This window comes from Crinia signifera, chromosome 5, assembly GCF_055691185.1.
Source record: "Crinia signifera chromosome 5, ASM5569118v1, whole genome shotgun sequence".
NCBI lineage: Eukaryota > Metazoa > Chordata > Amphibia > Anura > Myobatrachidae > Crinia > Crinia signifera.
In genome coordinates, this window is record NC_139221.1 from 295,821,279 (window position 1) to 295,841,850 (window position 20,572).

Consider the following 20,572-nt stretch of genomic DNA (forward strand, 5'->3'; position numbering starts at 1 on the left):
GATTTTTTCAAGAAAAGAAAAAAAGAAAAGGGTCTGAAACACTGACATATGTAACGCTGATGATCATGTCATTATTAAGACTTGGGTGCCGCCATTCATTTGTACACATTTATGTGGGAGCATTTGCCGGTCGTCTGCACCACCCATTTACACCTCTGTTAGAGGTCATCAAGTATTTCTGTATGCTGAGAGATCCGTCTGCATCCATGCTGAGAGATCCGTCTGCATCCATGCGGAGAGATCCGTCTGCATCCATGCTGAGAGATCCGTCTGCATCCATGCTGAGAGATCCGTCTGCATCTATGCTGAGAGATCCGTCTGCATCTATACTGAGAGATCCGTCTGCATCTATACTGAGAGATCCGTCTGCATCTATGCTGAGAGATCCGTCTGCATCCATGCTGAGAGATCCGTCTGCATCTATGCTGAGAGATCCGTCTGCGTCCATGCTGAGAGATCCGTCTGCATCTATGCTGAGAGATCCGTCTGCATCTATGCTGAGAGATCCGTCTGCATCTATGCCTGCATCTATGCAGGCTTCCCGCGCCGCCTGGCTGCAGGATAGCGTGCATCACTGCAGAGACCCCGCCGCCAGATCACACAGTGCCGCAGGTACCCGGCACGGACACCCCTGCAGCCTCCATGCGAGAGGTGAGGGGCGAAGTGCCGCCCTCCAGTGGCTGGCGCCCTAGGCAAATGCCTAGATTTGCCTAGTGGTGGCGCCGGCCCTGCTCCCAACAGCCCCCCCACACCGCGGGACACTGCCGTCCGCGGGTGGGACAGCGGGACAGGCCCTGATTATCGGGACTGTCCCGCTAAAATCGGGACTGTTGGGAGGTATGTTGATATAACCATTTGAATATGGGTAAACTGCTCCATAAGGGCCTGTACAAGCCTGACCTGAATACTATTCAAATCAGAAAGCTGTCATGTGATTTATATACAATACAGAATGCATCCTAGTGAAAAAAATACAGTACAGAGAGAATCATACTGACTGAGATACAATACAGAGAGTAACTTAATGGATGGTATACAGTAGAGCCCATTCTATTGACTATAGAATACTAAGAATATTATAGAGATTTACAATACAATAAGCATTCCTGTGACCAAGGAACAAGATAGCAACCAATTGACCATTATATAATACAGAGAACATCTCAGTGACTGATATTTAATGTACAAAACACAGTGTTCCGTATTCAATGAGCCTAATTCGCCATGTTTTCTGGCGATTTTGTGCTATTTTCGTGCTGTACGGCGATTTTTTTGACTAAAACGGTGAATCACTCTATTCAATGACCAGATGGCGAATACATTTCAAGGTTTTTATCGCCATGATTCACCGAGTAGCAATCGCTATCTTTTTATGGTGAAGTGGAATGTGAACTTTTAAAATAAAGTGTTTTGTTTTTTACATTTGGTGTCAAAAAATCAGGAATTTTATTCTAAGGAGGGGCATGCTATTTTTTTTATTTTTTTTTACACGAGCAGCCAGCAGGGGGCCGGAGCCGAGCCGCTCATTAGATATTCATATATTCACTGCACCCGATCATTACATATGCACGATCGGGTGCAGTGAATATCTGCTTCCCTGCTGGCTTTCCCGGGGGGCAGCCTGTGCTGCCTGGCACCCGGGGAGCCCACCTTCCCCCCCACAAACTTCTGGGGCAGGCAGGGAGACTTCCATCTCCCTGCCTGCCGCCGTCCTCAGGCGCCCTGCGGCATCCGCCGCAGGAGTTAAAATTTGCCGGTCAGGGGCAGCGAGCCCCTGACTCGTTGAATACTGGAGCCGGCGAGGCTCCGGAACGCGGCGGGCAGTGGCGAATGTGCAGCGAATCCTAAACAGGATTCGCTGAACGTCGTAATTTTTCTCATTGAATACTGCCCAGAGTATCTTACTGAAAAGTACACAATAGTATACAATAAAGAGAACACTCAACTGATCTTTACGCAATACAAGTACATATTAATGGCTGATGTATAATACATAGAGCACAATGATGTCAGTACAGAGAGTTTCCATAGAGAGCATCCTAATGATTGATAAACAGCACAGAATGCATCTTAGCATACAATAGGAGAGTCTAGTGTAGCCGAAAGTCTCTTTTATAGAGAGCTGTTGCTCTTGTGAATTAAGGTCTCCTTACACTATCCTATTAAATGACAAGACTACACACCAGCAAACAGCGTTGGGATAGACAGCGGGAACTCAACCGGGGGTGTCTTCTGCCCGATGTTGCACCAGCATATACTCCTTCCTATCTCTAAGAGGGAAAAGAAAACAGAATAGGAAAGTGGCTCTACCCATACACAGGACCAGGGGCGCATTAAGAGTGGAGGGGGCATGTGTGCAATCTCCATCCTGGCTCCCTCCTCTGTACAGCCGTCAGCCTAGGTTTTATAAGCGCTAATAGACTCTAGTAGTCTACTCCACATTTCCAGGTCTCTGAGAAATGATGAGTACTGAAGATATGGGGGCAATGTAGGCCTCACTGGACCCAAATGACGAGTACTGAAGATATGGGGAAGTGTAGGCCCCACTGGATCCAATTGACGAGTACTGAAGATATGGGGCAGTGTAGGCCTCACTGGACCCAAATGACGAGTACTGAAGATATGGGGCAGTGTAGGCCTCACTGGATCCAAATGACGAGTACTAAAGATATGGGGCAGTGTAGGCCCCACTGGACCCAATTGACGAGTACTGAAGATATGGGGCAGTGTAGGCCCCACTGGACCCAATTGACGAGTACTGAAGATATGGGGCAGTGTAGGCCCCACTGGACCCAAATTACGAGTACTTAAGATATGGGGGCAGTGTAGGCCCCACTGGACCCAAAGGGCCCATATGTGTTGGATACACTGGAACCATTAGAGATACTCCATTACACTATTGAAAAAAAAATCCAAACAAAATTTACTTTTCTGCAGACAAAATGATCTGACAAATAAACAGGATAAAATAGCAATTACTTATTACATATTATACAGATATAAAACACTAAAACAACTCAATACAACCATAGGACAATGAAAATGTAAGCTATTAGGCTTCTATTGGGTTGGGTGGCCAATCCTAGGATGGTGGGATCCTGGGATTTGGCCTTAAAATCGCCGGGATTTGAATCCTAACGCTGGCCACACATCAGACCAACTTTCCTCCAACCATCCAACTAGTTGGTTGGATGGAATAAAAATCTGGTACTGGAAAGGAGCAAATGTAATTTATAATTAAGTCATTTGTTTCCAAATTTGAAAATGGATAACAACTGTCACTCAGACAGTTTGGACCTATTTGTTTTAAACAATTTCACTGAATGTTTTTATCCATTCCTGAGGTTGTAAGCAAATTGGTTATTGGCATTTGCCCCAATACAGTACCAGATTTTCAGTCCAACCAACCAACTAGTTGGATGGTTGGAGGAAAGTTGGTCTGATGTGTGGCCAGCATAAGATTAGAACTTCCAATCTCTGCATTCTGGGATTAGACTGCGCATGCATAATGTATGCCGGGCAGCCTGAGCACCCGCTCAGTTGCTGCCTGGCTGCTCCTGATCACGGCTGTGAGGTTTTACGCAGCGTGACATGAAGTGAGAGTTCACTCTGCACAGCCCGCCGCACTGCTCCCGCTGCTGCACCTCTGGCCGCCCGCCGTCGCACCGTGCCGGGCCCTGCTGCTGCCTGCCACCACTCGCCAACCTCATGTAAGTAACATTGCAGGCCAGCCGATTTGGAGGTGAGATTACAGTTCGTCATTCCATTTTGGGCTGTAGTACATCTCGCCCTATAATTTCCATAACTATCTGTCCACTGGACAAAATCACAATAGAATTTTACTGCATTGTGACTGCTGGTATCTAGTAAACTTTCATTTCCTCAATAGAAGCTGTATGACAGCACAAGGACTACAGCACCAATGTCATGTATAAATGCTCTCCATTAACTTTCCAAACCACAACTTCAATCACCAACCACAACAACCTCACTTTCAGGTTCATCGTAAACATAAATAATACATATATTCATACAAACGGGGTCAGTGGGAAAGCAAACACAGATAAACACACAGGTAAATTGCCTCTCAGTCAGTGCCTGGGAAGTATCTACATACAGTATGTATGACCATAGCATGTACACAGGAAAGTAATGCATGAGTGCTGTTGCTAGGATACACTGGCATCTGCAGAGTCCAGTGAGGATGCACTCTGCAGCAATGACAGCCTGACGTCCCTTCTCCCTGCTTCAGTCACTGTAAGCTACAGGTTAGATCCCCATAAGAGATTCAGAGAAATGAGTAACACATACATTGTGTGCGGAAGGATGTGTGATGTGATGTATACCCCTGCTGTCAGTATTGCAACCAATAAACAAACACATACACATATATATATATATATATATATATATATACACACACACACTCACATATCAGACTAATAGACTTCATGAAGCAGACAAAATGGTATAATGATATATATATATATGAATACTAATATATATATATATATATATATATATATATATATGTGTATATATATATATAAATGTGTGTGTGTGTATTTGTTTATTGGTTGCAATACTGACAGCAGGGGTATATATCAACATCACACATCCTTCCGCATATATGTATGTATGTATGTATGTATGTATAAGCATACACACACACATATGTGCTTATATACACACACACACACACCTGTGCATGTGTACGCGTGAAACCATATATACATAATATCTATACATGCACATATGTGGGTGTGAGCACATACTGTATACATTTCACATGCACCTAATACGTTCCTGCAGTTCCAATCTGGGCATGTTAATGACATATGGAATAAGGTGACAATCCATAAGGAACCGTGGCACTCACATAGGAAACGCGTACTCGCCGGCGATGTCCCAGTCCACAGCACTTCATGAAGAGGATAGCAGAAAGCCATCAGCACCGGACTCCTGTCTGGCTCACCTTAACCTCAGAGACATAGTCCAGGACTCCGACCGACAACAAGTCACCGAGCACTCAGCCTCCGCTGTGCTATATGTTGGGAGAGGAACAGCTTGTGTCTGGATCCTAGACACAATTTGTCTTCCACATAAAATTATTCCTCTGATGCCACAGACGTGTTTACAGAGAGCATAGTGTCCTTATCGATGCAGCGTGACAGGGTTGCTAGTATGCAGCGCAGGCTTCCCACTGTACTGCATGATTCCAAACCTTTATCAGCATTGGAACCAATATATCTGTCCGCAGCTAGAACACAAATCTGGGATTCTGGTGGTGGGAGATCTCACTCTGGTGCTGATGCTGCAGTTAGATATTGCAAACATTCCTCATTAAAACACACACAAATGCATGCACAGACATACCACCTGTCAACACAGTTGACACAGTGCAGATGTAACCCAATCACTGACCACTGCTACAGAGCCTCAACATACATCTTATTCATTCTGCATTCTTCGGGTTACAGGAGCACCCAGAGATTGCCTTGCCTGTACTGCGTGCTTCACATGAACATGCAGACGGCCCAGCTAGCGGCCTTATTACTAGACTCACTCGTGGTTTCTGCTCAACAACTGTGTGCCAGAATTAACCCTCTAATGGACTCCTTTATTATACAAAACGCAGTTTAACTACCTAGTGATGAGACCGACCCATGCAGATTGCTGGATATCACCTGCAGTAAAAATGTTCCTTGTCCTGTAATGAAATGTGATGTCAGCTCTAGGATGTCACTATATACGACCTGCAATTGTGCCTGTTGCTGGGACACTACAGCCAGAGGCAGAACTCTGGGAGGCAATGGAGTCATCTGCCGCCGGGCTCCTGCTCCCAAGGGGGCACCTCTACTCCCCCTGCAAGTTTAAATCAGTTATTTAAAAGTCAACGATATTGCTTCTGTGGCTGAGTTCTTAAATATATATGTGTTATCTATCTATATTTCTTAACAGAAATATATATTTTATATAAGGTTATATAGGGTTGTGTGTGCGTATGTGGGGGGGGGGGGGCACCAATATGTATCTTGCCTCCGGGCAACTGGAACGAACTTACGCCTCTGACTACAGCCCTAAACTTGCTGACTGATTACATGATTTCAGTATTACATACAGTATAATGGTGCTAGGAACACTATTATCACATACAGTAAAAGTATATTAGTTGGAGATTGTGGTGTTAAAGTTAGAGCAGGGCTAAGAGAGCTGGCCAGGGAAGCAGGTGGCAGCTGGGGCTCGAAGATGATGAAACCATCAGGCAGGGGCAGCGGAGGAAGGCCTCCCGCATTTGCCAGGCAGCCCCCACAACCCTCTTTCATGCGGGGCTAAAATGACACGAATTGCATCATTTTGCATCATTTTAGCCCCTCCCCCAATTTGCGGACCAGCGAATTGCCTTGTTTGACTGCCATGGGGGCGAGGCTTGGTGATGTCTGCCCCGCCCCCTGCTTCTATCAGGTCTCCTCTCCGGGCTTCTCCCAGAGAGGAGAAATCAAAAGTCAGCAAGTATGTGTAGGGGTCTCCCGAATTTTGGAATCAGCACCGGGCACTAACAGCCAGCAGTGTCACACCAGAGTCAGGGGACACTGACCAAATCATGAACACGCTGGCTGTACCTGGACGGGGTACCTGGGGGAGTGGGGTTTCTCCCAATAAAATAATCCCCCCCCCAGCTTAAACCTTCCAGGCTGAAGCCTGGGGCTGTCCCCGCCACCCCTGGGTGGTCGGTGATGGACTAATGCTTTTTGTGTTTAAAAATAGAATGTAAAAATTACAATGAGTTATGCAGTGATCTAGAATTCCCAGCAGGCCTTTCCCACATGGTGAGACTTGGAGAACCACAAGTCCCAGCAGGTGGGGATACATGGGCTCTCAGGGAGTCCCACAGCATAACCAATTTACAAATGAATGCACACACACCCACCATGAAAATGCCAACCTTTTCACATACATGCACACACGCAACCACACACTCAATCACACAAACTCATCAGGCCTGGTTTCCATGCTGGATCAGTCCACTTCTCCAGTAGCGGGTCCAGGGTAAACAAATAAAAACAGCATGTTCCGGTTCCCAGGACGAAATAAGCCGCATAACCGGCTCCTCTCCCGACCTTCCAGTGACATGTGTCACATGAATCCCAATGATGTCCGTCACTGGATCTCTCCTAAGCCAATCAGGACTCAGCTCCTTAGGAGGTCAGCCCTGACTGGATGTAGGCATCTCAATGGAGATGCCTACATCCAATCAGTGCTGAGCTGAGCAATGGGCGTTCGCATGAGCTATGTAACCCGCCCCCCACCCGTACTGCCAGGTGCGAGCAGGACGGTGAACGTCGTGTTCACCGTCCCGCTCGCACCTAGCAGTGCGGGTGGGGGGCGGGTTACATAGCCTATGGGCTTCTATCGCCGCCCGCCATCCGCGCACCCCCCCTCCCGTCCTCCTTTGATCTCCTCCTCCCCCAGCAAGTGTCACAGCTGGGAGGACTTTCGGCTGCAGGGGGGAGGAGGAGACGCAGGGGGACACTGGCAGCCGCCGGGATGTGACGGAGACCCCCGCAGACCACATCACAGGTATCGCGGGGGTCTCCGCCAGGGCTTCCATAGATGTGGGGATTGCCCCATGTGTAAAACTTGCAGAAATACAGATAAAAAAAACACTAATCTTATTTTAAACAATCAAAATTTTAGGATTAAACAATTTTTAACCTGTAATTCTAAATATGCTATTTATGCTATTATGTGCGCATGCAACAAAGTCTATATAGGTAAAACCACGAGGGCATTAAAAATACGCTGGTCCGAACACATTCGGAACATCAAAAAGGCACATATGGACCACCCTTTCTCTATGCACTTTAAAACCCACCACAATAGCTCTCCCAATGGGATTGTGGGGTTTTGGGGCCTAGAATTAATAAAAGAAAATTGGAGACATAATACTAGAGATATCCAATTAGCCCAAAAGGAAATGAGGTGGATTTATGACTTGAATACCCTTTCACCTCATGGCCTAAACTCTGACTTTGAATTAAAGTGTTTTTTATGAGATTCCTGTGATTTTATTGCAATAGCATTTTAAGCATATTTTATTTTTCATGTATGTGTATTTTTATTCATATTTTTTGTATATGGTATTTTTTATGCATATTACCCCTTTTTTGTAGTAGTAATGGTATTCTATTTTTATATGGCTTGATCTTTCTATTTTTAATAATATTGCCCAAACTATGAGGACATTCCCCCCCTTTTTAAATCACTGGGGTTCCTCAGATATTATTATGAGCACTGGCACTTTATTCTATTTCTAACATTCCCTTCCGCTTTTATTACACACTACTGATGGGCGGAAGTAAGGGATGCGTTCCAGATGCGGGTCATTACCTGGACATATTAGCACGGCCACTTCATTACATACTGAAATGGCGCCAGTGACGTCAACACGCATATAAAGCGTGATATTCTATATAAGCGGCGAAAGTCATCTGCCGCACTTACGCTTGAGGGATCGTGCTGGCATAATCCCAAAGACCAGTCAGAAGCGGTGGATGTGACGTTTGCGTGTCACCCGCCACTTCCTGGCATCGTATGTAGACGGAAGTGATGTTCCGCTTGAATACTGGAGCAGATCATTCTGCTACCACTCTAATGACCAGGCTGAAGCAGCGGAAGTGATGTGTGCGCTTCAGATGCGTGTCACCCGCCGCTTCCTGGTTTGAAACATAGACGTTTTTCAATTATTTATAATCCAGCCACAAGCGTCCAAACTTTTATGTATAACGGGGGCAATACAGACTATACATAGTCCCTAAATAGACCATGATTACATGTCTTTATAAGCCATTTAAAACAATTCTCAGTATTACACTGACACTTCCGGTAGGATCTCCTCCCCCTTAATGGGAGAGTCCACCATGATTAAGCCATTACTATAAATACCAGCACTAGGCACAACTGCTCTCCAGCCTTGAGAAAGACAGTTCACCTGTTGAATCGCGTTGGTGGAGAGGAGCTGTGCAGTGAATCTACCTGTAACCCTGGAAGCACCTGACTGGCAGTGGATGGCCATACTCTGCCATTTCAGGTACGATTCCCATTTGTTCTGATAACAACTTTGGGTACAGGTTGCACCCTGCACATATTTTATGTTATATCCCAAATAAAACTTTTTGAATAAGAGAGAACGTTTTCTTTCTCTTTTTGGATGTTTCGGGACGGTTGGAGGATATTTGTTATAACCGCCTAGCAGTACCTGTGGAATCCCAAAAGATACCCTTATGCGATTATAAAAGTGATCGTACATGTGAGTACGGTACGCATTCACTTTTTCATTCCGTCACATATAAAGGTGTTTTATGAAGTCTAAAGATACCCTGATGCGCTTGTATACCCATTACTCTGTGTGAGTGAGGGTACGATATCCCTTCGAGATATTCTTTGCCATCTGGGCTACTATTATATATAGACCCTATACACACACATACATCCCTAATTTATGTATGTTTATGTTTCTCTATTTTTCTATGAGCTACAATTGAAGCAAACAAGAAACCAGCACCCATCATACATTGGTTCCCTCTCTCTGCAATTTCGTCGATAAGAGGTTTCTGGTGAACCTCTTCTTCCAGTGTACGGCTGCAGGATTCTGGCTTTGCGCCTTGGGATGATTTCACCTTTTGTCTGTATAAATTGTCTCCGTCACCGCAACCCGATGCTAGCCGCATATGTTAGTACATATGTGGCAGCATCGCGGCGGCTGTCAGGCGAAGGGCGGTGATGTATATTAATACATCCCGCCCTTAATCTGTCCCTGGATGCAGCCAATAGTATACTACAGCAGTGACCAGATAGCACACGACAAGGGAAGAAAAGGTTTTGTTTTTTTCCATTCAGCAATAAATTTAAAATATTTCTCAAAGCTGCAATGTCACAGGAATCTGTTGGCAAGATACTTTGTATTCACAATTGGTATCCATCGGTATAAAAGTATTTGAGAGTTAAGACTGCAGAGAACAGAGTGGTTTACATCAGGATTGCCTACCTGACCCTCTCCATGAGGGAGAAAATGCTCTGTTCCTGGCCTTCCCTGGTAATGTGCGATTGCCATCACCTGTGGTGAAACACCTTTCTTATCAATTACCTAGATCCCCACAGGTGCTGGCAATCATACATTACCAGGGAAGTCCAGGAACAGAGCATTTTCTCCCTGAAGGAGAAGGCCAGGAAGGCAACCCTGGTTTACATCTAACCTGCTTCTGCTGCTGAGCAAACTCCTGTGATTTACAGAATGACAGCTCCAACGTTTACAACTGGTATTGAGCGGGATGCACCAAACACTTGCACTACATCCAGCCACCAATCGCATCGGTGCTAATATTAACATATGCTTTAAGCCACAGGTTCTCAAAGTCGGTTCTCAGGACCCCACACAGTGCATGTTTTGCAGGTCTCCTCACAGAATCAAGTGAAATAATTAGCTCCACCTGTGGATCTTTTAAAATGTATCAGTAATGAGTGCACCTTTCGGGTGGCCTGGAAATCGTGAACTGTGTGGGGTCCCGAGGGCCGAGTTTGAGAACCACAGCTATAAGCAATGCAATAAGAGCTGTCCTTAGCGATCAGCGCCAATGTCTCTGATCTGGGAGTCACTCTGTGCATGAACATAGTGATGCTGGCAGCTGCTGGGCATGCTGGGAAGGATCTGAGTTGGATCCCTCACCCAGTGCTGTGAAGGGAAGCCCATAGGCCAGGCATTCCCAACCACGGTCCTCAAGGCACACCAACAGTGCAGGTTTTAGTGATATCCAGGCTTCAGCACAGATGGTTTAATCAGAATCACTCAGGTACTAATTAAGTCACCTGTGCTTAAGCCTGGACATCACTAAAACCTGCACTGTTGGTGTGCCTTGAGGACCGTGGTTAGGAATGCCTGCCATAGGCAATGGACCTGCGTTAGAGGGGCTGTAGTACATTTAAGAAATGTGGTAAAAACCCAGAAAACAGCGTTTTTTTTTTTTTTACCATATTCCCTCTTTAGTACATCCCACCTATTGGGGCAGATTCAGGATCACGCGGTGTGATCCAAATTAGGCTGATGCCCCGATGGTCGGGGTTTGTGCATGCGCATTTCTGCCCATGTGCAGTTACACGCTCGCCTGGCTCTTAGGGCCTTATTCTAGTTCACTCTTTCTGCCAAAATCCTTCTTAGATGGACAAAACCATGTGCACTGCAGGTGGGGCAGATGTTACTTGTGCAGAGAGAGTTAGATTTGGGTGGGGTTTTACTTCAAAGTGAGATCTATATTGCAGTGTAAAAATAAAGCAGTCAGGATTTACCCTGCACAGAAACAAAATAACTCACCAAAATCTAATTCTCTCTGCACAAGTTACATCTGCCCCACCGGCAGTGCACATGGTTTTGTCCATCTACGAAGGATTTTGTCAGAAAGAGCGAACTAGAATAAGGCCCTTAGTTGCAGGGAGGGAGGGCAGAGGGCAGAAACTCCTCTGGATTATGGGAACGCCCAATGTTTTATGGGTGTTCAGCTGGGTGGTGTGCAGCGTCTCAGCACTCGGTAGGCAGCAAGCCAAGCAGAATCAGGCCCATTGTGTGAATGATCAGACACTAAATCAATATTTGCACAATCACACCACTACTGCTTCTGTCTGCACCATTTACACTAGAACAACGTAGTGGCTGAATAGACATGGAGTGAGTTAAACATACAAGGCTGGGTGTGTACCTTGGGTAGCATGTGTCTTGGAGAACCAATAAGGATCTTGGGAATGGCTCTGTTAGCTGGGATATAGGGGCAGGAAAGGGAGGAGTCATCTCTCCCTCCCTCCCTTCCCGGTTAGGTGATTGTGGGGTGGTTAATCGCGTTAGCTGACAGGTGGGAAAGAACGTCAAGTTGATAGATTTTAAGTCTTCATTAAGTTATGTTTGCAGCGTATCTGGTTTGTTTTCGGTGCGCTCGCCTCTCATTGACTTAGGCCTTCGCTGAATCACCCGGATGGGTGGGTATTCAATGCAGTAGGTGGAGTGGATACTGCTTGTTAAGTTAGGCTGGATTACGTATACTAGTTTTGGGGTGGAGCTTAGTTAAATAGCCGTTCTTTCTGGGCCACCATTAATTAATTAATAATCAATCAAATTAGCTTAAATCATTTAAATAAATTCACATAACAATTTCTGCCAAACCTACGTCTCCGAGTCTTTATTTCAGGTTTAGTCGTGATAAGATTATTGACTGTTATGTTTTACATGCTAGAGGTCACACATCTGCTGCTAGGATGTTTATATGTGCAGCAGTGAAATCCTACAGTTTTATCACCATTACTAGAGATGAAAGGGCTAACCCAATCCAAGGAATCTTGCTATTAGTTACGTGGTGAACATATTTATATTTTTGTAGATCGATATATGTGGAAGGCGTGTTGTTCTTATTGCACCAGTAGAGGTTGAAAAGGTTTTGTTTTTTTCCATTCAGTAATACATTTAAAATATTTCTCAAAGCTGCAATGTCACAGGAATCTGTTGGCAAGATACTTTGTATTCACAATTGGTATCCATCGGTATAAAAGTATTTGAGAGTTAAGACTGCGGAGAACAGAGTTGTTTACATCAGGATTGCCTACCTGACCCTCTCCATGAGGGAGAAAATGCTCTGTTCCTGGCCTTCCCTGGTAATGTAGGATTGCCATTACCTGTGGTGACACCTTTCTTATCAATTATCTAGTTCCCCACAGGTGATGGCAATCCTACATTACCAGGGAAGTCCAGGAACAGAGCATTTTCTCCCTCATCGAGAGGGCCAGGAAGGCAACCCTGGTTTACATCTAACCTACTTCTGCTGCTGAGCCAACTCCTGTGATTTACAGAATGACAGCTCCAACGTTTACAACTGGTATTGAGCGGGATGCACCAACCACTTGCAGTACATCCAGCCACCAATCGCATCGGTGCTAATATTAACATATGCTATAAGCCACAGGTTCTCAAAGTTGGTTCTCAGGACCCCACACAGTGCATGTTTTGCAGGTCTCCTAACAGAATCAAGTGAAATAATTAGCTCCACCTGTGGATCTTTTAAAATGTATCAGTAATGAGTGCACTTTTCAGGTGGCCTGGAAACCGTGAACTGTGTGGGGTCCCGAGGGCTGAGTTTGAGAACCACAGCTATAAGCAATGCAATAAGAGCTGTCCTTAGCGATCAGCGCCAATGTCTCTGATCTGGGAGTCACTCTGTGCATTAACATAGTGATGCTGGCAGCTGCTGGGCATGCTGGGAGGGATCTGAGTTGGATCCCTCACCCAGTGCTGTGAAGGGAAGCCCATAGGCCAGGCATTCCCAACCACGGTCCGCAAGGCACACCAACAGTGCAGGTTTTAGTGATATCCAGGCTTCGGCACAGATGGTTTAATCAGAATCACTCAGATACTAATTAAGTCACCTGTGCTCAAGCCTGGACATCACTAAAACCTGCACTGTTGGTGTGCCTTGAGGGCCGTGGTTAGGAATGCCTGCCATAGGCAATGGACCTGCGTTAGAGGGGCTGTAGTACATTCAGAAATGTGGTAAAAACCCAGAAAACAGCGGGGTTTTTTTTTTTTTTTTTTACCATATTCCTTCTGTAGTACATCCCATCTATTGGGGCAGATTCAGGATCACTCGGTGTGATCCAAATTAGGCTGAAGCCCCGATGTTCGGGGTTTGTGCATGCGCATTTCTGCCCATGTGCAGTTACACGTTCGCCTGGCTCTTAGAGCCTTATTCTAGTTCACTCTTTCTGACAAAATCCTTCTTAGATGGACAAAACCATGTGCACTGCAGGTGGGGCAGATGTTACTTGTGCAGAGAGAGGGGTCTCCGTCACCTCCCGGAGGCTGCCAGCGTCCCCCTGCGTCTCCTCCTCCCCCTTGAAGCCGGATGTCCTCCCGGCTGTGACACCTGCTGGGGGAGGAGGAGATCAGGAGGACGGGAGGGGGGGGCGCGTGGACGGTGGGCGGCGATAGAAGCCCATAGGCTTCTATAGGGTATCGCCACCCTCTGGGTGGCGATACCCTGCCAAGCGAAAACGGGGCGGACGGGTAATGGTAAATAGGAAAATGCAGTAAAACCCCCGTTTTACCGCATTTTCCCTTTAGTACATCCCGCCCCCAATGTTTTATGGGTGTTCAGCTGGGTGGTGGGCCTCGTCTCAGCACTCGGTAAGCAGCAAGCCAAGCAGAATCAGGCCCATTGTGTAAATGATCAGACACTAAATCAATATTTGCACAATCACACCACTACTGCTTCTGTCTGCACCATTTACACTTTAGAACAATGTAGTGGCTGAAAAGACATGGAGTGAGTTAAACATACAAGGCTGGGTGTGTACCTTGGGTAGAATGTGAGAACCAATAAGGATCTTGGGAATGGCTCTGTTAGCTGGGATATAGGGGCAGGAAAGGGAGGAGTCTTCCTCTCTTTCCTGCAAAAGTTTTTCCTCCCTCCCTTCCCGGTTAGGTGATTGTGGGGTGGTTAATCGCGTTAGCTGACAGGCGGGAAAGAATGTCAAGTTGATAGATTTTAAGTCTTCATTAAGTTTATGTTTGCGGCGTATCTGGTTTGTTTTCGGTGCGCTAGCCTATCATTGACTTAGGCCTTCGCTGGATCACCCGCTCTGGGTCAGCGACCCCACCCGGATGGGTGGGTATTCAATGCAGTAGGTGGAGTGGATACTGCTTGTTAAGTTAGGCTGGATTACGTATGCTTGTTTTGGGGTGGAGCTTAGTTAAATAGCCGTTCTTTCTGGGCCACCGTTAAGTAATTAATAATCAATCAAACAAATTAGCTTAAATCATTGAAATAAATTCACCTAACAATTTCTGCCAAACCTATGTCTCCGAGTCGTTATTTCAGGTTTAGTCATGATAAGATTATTGACTGTTATGTTTTACATGCTAGAGGTCACACATCTGCTGCTAGGATGTTTATAGGTGCAGCAGTGAAATCCTACAGTTTTTATTCCCATTACTAGAGATGAGAGGGTTTACCCAATCCAAGGAATCTTACTATTAGTTATATTTTTGCAGATCGATATATGTGGAAGGCGTGTTGTTCTTATTGCACCAGTAGAGGTCACTAGTAAGTCTGTTTTCATATATCTTGATGATTTACATCTGTGTGTACCACAAGGCAGTCTGCTGCTATGGACATGCTTGCTACAGTATGTGATGTTTTTGTAATGTACAGTTTTTCTTCTTTTTCTTATTTCTGTTTGTATGTAATTATTTAACATGTACATGTTTGTACTTTATTACAATGCATTTTGTGATAGGAGTTGTATACACAGGTGATATCACACTGGCTGTTGATGTCGCTCAGGTGCTTGCCTGGGAGGAGTCTTCCAGTCTCCTGTCACATGTGCTGGGGCTATTTAAAGCTTGCACTTGGTTACCATATATACTTGAGCAAAAGCCAAGGCACCTAATTTTACCACGAAAACACTGCAGGCGCCCGCAGATGAGCGGGAGAGACCGGAGAACACCCGCACTGCACCAGAGAACAGGTAAGTGGGACCCTCACTCTAGTATAAGCTGAGGGGGGCTTTTTCAGCATAAAAAATGGTATGTATCCTGATAATGAGAATAAACTGCTAGAAACATTGAAGATTAACAGTTGTCCTGTCTTCATTGGAAACCCCACAGGGTTTGTCAAGGGAAGGCACCTGGTGCTTTTATCAGAACTGAGCTGTGGAGTGCCAGCCATAACAGACTATGCCAGATGCACTAACCAACCAACCAGTCAGCTCCTGTCATGGCAGGTAAGGTAAGAGCTGATTGGCTGGCTGTTTCTCACTCTCCATTTTATCACTTTTGAAGCTTAGTGCATCTGGCTATATATATATATATATATATATATATATATATATATATATATATATATATATATATATATATATATGAGAAAGGAAAAAATATAGAGGTGCACTGGTGGAGGTTTCACCCAAAATATATACACACACAGGTAAAACAATATATTAAAATTAATTTTATACTGTAATATAAAAACAATTCATACAAATGATCGCATCACAATTAATTCGATGTAAGATACCACTTTCAACAAGTTTATCTGAAAGACTCAACAAGTTTCTTCTGAAATACCCTACGCGTTTCGTCCCCAAGGGACTTCCTCAGGGGTAACAGGGTATCAATCAAAAGTGTGTTCTATCACGAATGGTAGATGGACCAAAAAATGGATCAGCACCCTAAAAAGGGTGTGAACTGTCAGGGTATCATCAATTCAGGATAAATACACAAACTATCCAACTGATGTCTTCACCAGATTAGCATTCAATGGAGGATGTAATGTATCTCATCAGTCAGAAAGCGAGATACATTACATCCTCCGTTGAATGTTAATATGGTGAAGACATAATTTGGTTATTTTGTGTATTTATCCTGAATTGATGATACCCTGACAGTTCACACCCTTTTTAGGGTGCTGATCCATTTTTTGGTGATCTAGATCTAGTGATCTAGAAAACGTGAACTGTTGGTAGCCTTCAAGCACTGGAGTTGGCTACCACTGCACTATACAAACAGGAATTAAATACATTCTGTGCAAAAGAACTGGATCTGTTAAAAATGTATAGATATTTCAGGGCTGTCTCCCAATCCCCATCACTAATGCCGTGTACACATGGCCCAACCCGGCAGCTGTTGCCACGGATTCAATATTGACGGCCAGCATCAGCCAGGAGGGACGGACGGTGGGTGGAAGGCGCGTGAGGGGAGGGGGATGCTGCATTGAGCAGCATGGAACTGCATTGCCTGCCAAGTCTATTTCTACTTTCGATCCCAAATGCGCGGGGCTGCGCATCAGGATCAGCTAACACTTTTCGATTTAGTGGCAGCAGCAAAAGTGTTGTGCCTAGGGCCGGCCTGAACCCTAAATTCGCCTTGCACCGATCCCGATACCGGGATTGGCAACCCTACTCAGAATGAAGTCCATTATCTTAAATATGACACACCTGTTCATAAATGATTCTTTGACTTTACTTGCTATACAGTACTAAGTATTGTATAAGGCAGTGGTTCCCAAACTGTTCGCCTAGGCTCCCTGGGGTGCCTCGGTTTGGTGGTCCAGAACCGATTTCAAATTATTTATGGTCAATGTAATAGGCAAAACCAGAGCTTATGGCTTCCAGTTTTAAAATATGTGGATAAACAGAAGTGAATCCTGTCCCTCACCACATAACTGGACCTAAGGATGAAATATAAGCACAACTTAATTAATTTAATATTGTTTTCTGAAATTCTCGGTAGCAAACTTTGTACCTAGTGGTGCCGTGACAAATATTCTGATAATCTAGGGTGCCGTGATGCAAAAAAAGGGTACTTGTTTCCTAGCATGGCGCCCGTCGTATGTGATCGCATACTTTAACTCAAGGTATGCGATGGACGCGACCGTCGCGATTTCAGGGCTATTTTTAGCCTTTTCCCCGACAATTAAGGCATGCGATGCGACCGGTGCGATGGACGCGATGCCACTGATGCGATGCGACCAATGCGATGGACCAGGGGCGGATTTAGGGAGGAGGGCGCCCCTAGGCACAACAATAATGTTTACTAAGTAGGACAGTTTATAGGGGCAGTATCTGCATGTCCTATCCATTTACACTCTATTTAAGATGGAATATAGTACAGTACAGTGGATATTTTGCAGTGTTTGGTACATTTTGGTCTGACAGTACTATCACAGGCATCCAAGTGCCGCCCCCAAACATGTGCCGCCCCTAGGCCGGTGCCTCACGTGCCTAATGGGAAATTCGGCTCTGCGATGGACGCGATATTACATAGGGAACAATGTTAAATGGGCCAATGGACCAGATTTGTCATTGTATACCCACCCTTATGGGTATTTGACATGACAAATGCCCCCCCCCCCCCCATTGTTAACGCCACCCCACTATGAACGCCAACCCGAAGCGTGGCGAGCGCAGCAAGCCCGCGAGGGGCGGCGGTACGCATCCTCCAACCTTTTCATACCCCAATATCCACGTCGGCGTGGAGTTGATTTTATATAGTGTGTGCCACCGAGCCCGAAGCGTGGCGAGTGCAGCGAGCCCCGCGAGTGGACGCGTAATACCTGTGAAGTAATGCGCGTCCGCTCGCCTCGCTGCGCTCGCCACACTATATAAAATCAACTGACGTGGATAGTGGGGGTATGAAAAGGTCGGAGGACGCGTACCGCTGCCCCTCGCAGGCTCGCTGCACTCGCCACGCTTTGGGTTGGCGTTCATCGTGGGGTCGCGTTAACAAAGGGGGGCATTTGACCCATCAGGGTTGGGAAACAATAAAAATTGGGGTTTGGGGGCCATTTAACATTGAGGCCAATATAAAATCGGGTTTCAGGGAAAATTTCACATTGATTCCAATGTAAAAATCGTGTCGATCGCGTCAATCGCATCACATGCGATTTTTTCGGACCCGATGGATACAATCTTCATCGCAGGCGCCGTGCTAGGAAACAAGTACCAAAAAAAGTTTGGGAACCACTGGTATAAGGTATTACTGATGTCATTCTAATTTTGACCACAAGATGGCAGCATCACATTATATTTCACAGTCCTGCTATTTATTGTCAACCTTTTCTCCAATCATTCTCAGGTCAGATTTTACTTTTCTGTTTAGCTAATACAGACATTTTTGGGAATTAAACATTAAAGCAGCACAGTGTCAGTGATGTGGCACATGATTAATGTTGTCTTTTATTGTCTTCACTGCTAAATTTAGAAAAGTGACTCACAGCAAAAGTTTAATTATAGAATAATCCTTTATCGCATTCAATTTTTTCTTACGTCTGGCACTGGTCATGCACGCTGATATATATTATATCAACGGTGATAACTGTTCAAATATTGCAGCCTGCATGTCTTACTAGCATCATTGTTGATTATAAATGCAGTCAGAATATGATGGCCACATGTAGAGAATATCATACCTCAGAACTTTTCTAAGCACCAAGGAGGGACAGCCTTGCGTGCCGAACCCGCACGCCTGAAAATAGGGGGTGTGGCTTATGGGAAAGGGGGCATGGCTTAAATACCATCATTTGTGCAAGGCCACGCTCCCTTTTTCACCACTCTAGGGGCCTGACCAGCGAAAGGGAAGGTGGGCCCTCTTAGCACAAGGTCCCATAGCAGCTCCACTCCCTTCCCCTATTGTACCGACCTCCCTGTATAGCATACTTGCCTACCTGACCCTCTCCATGCGGGAGAAAATGCTCTGTTTCTGGACTTCCCTGGTAATGTATGATTGCCATCACCTGTGCTGAAATACCTTTATCTAGCTCCCCACAGGTGATGGCAATCATACATTACCAGGGAAGTCCAGAAACAGAACATTTTCTCCCGCATGAAGAGGGTCAGGTAGGCAAGTGAGGTGTATAGAACACCTGTGCCAGGGGACGTGGTCCCTCTCAGCACTGGGCCTCACAGAAGTTGCACTCTCTGCACCTACCCCCTTGTATAGAACACAGGGGTAGATTTATTAAGATTTATTAAGCTCGGTGAAGTGATAAAGTGTCTGGTTTTTATCACCGGCCAATCAGCTTGCACTTGTCATTTTTCAAACCAAGCCTGTGACTTCACAGTTAGGAGCTTACCCAAATGTCGATACAGTCGACATGGACACTGAAACGTAGCATTGCATCCCCTCACATGGCTCGCCACGCTCGGCACGCTATTTTATTCTCCCACCACTCCTTAGTGGATGGTAGGGCATGAGATAGCTCCTGTAGGCACAAAAAAACAGTGAGAAACCCCATGTCGACCGTCGACCGTTGACCTTGCCCATGTCGATACACTTATATGTTTTGGGTCCTCTTCCCCTAACTCCAACTGATCGGGCACCGATAAATATGGTGAAAAGTGCCCAAATCATATGTGCCCGACCACCTATTCCGTTCCGATGGACAGTATCCTGTGCATCAGATCCGTAGATCGCAAGTGCTGCACGTAACCTTTCTCAGATCTAGGGGATTGGGCTTGCTGGGGGTCGCATACGATACATTGTATGCTAAAAGGCTGCATATGGTGGCGGTTGCTGAGGTATCGCATGCGAGGCTCCATGCAATACATCAGGATCAGGCGTAACTACCTAATTTGCGACCCCCCCCCCGCCGCAAATTTTTCTGCCCCCCCTCCCCTCGGCACCTCCCATGCTTGTACGTGCCCGGCCGCATTTGCGGTCACGGTCCCGTCTCTCTTGGCGCGCCAGCTCCTGCTGCTATAATGAAAAGTGACTCTTAGAAAATGGCTGCCCCCATACTGCAGACAGAAAACTGTCTGCAGTATGGGGGCAGCCATTTTCTAAGTGTCAGTTCATTATAGCAGCAAGAGCTGGCGCCGTGAGAGACGGGACCATGACAGCAGGCCAGGCAGGTACCGGCAGACAGCAGCGGGTAACTATAGCCCCGCAGACCCCCGGCGCCCACACTTTCTCTGCGCCTCGCCACCACCGCGGGGGCTGCGGAGCTATAGTTACGCCACTGATCAGGATTAATGTATGGGG

General features: G+C 45.9%; 1 protein-coding gene across 3 annotated transcripts in view; it reads right to left on the bottom strand.

Moving 5' to 3' along the window:
- The window catches only part of CACNB2 (calcium voltage-gated channel auxiliary subunit beta 2), a 275,681-nt gene that overhangs the window by 172,970 nt on the left and 82,139 nt on the right, over positions 1-20,572 (bottom strand). The window contains exon 1 of one of the 3 annotated variants that reach the window (XM_083189325.1): positions 4,880-5,539. The exons of the other annotated variants lie outside the window; for them this stretch is intronic. Coding sequence (XP_083045451.1) covers positions 4,880-4,927 — 48 coding nt within the window. The 5' untranslated portion in view covers positions 4,928-5,539. Of the gene's footprint in view, positions 1-4,879; positions 5,540-20,572 lie in introns of those variants that run through there. 3 annotated transcript variants of the gene reach the window in all.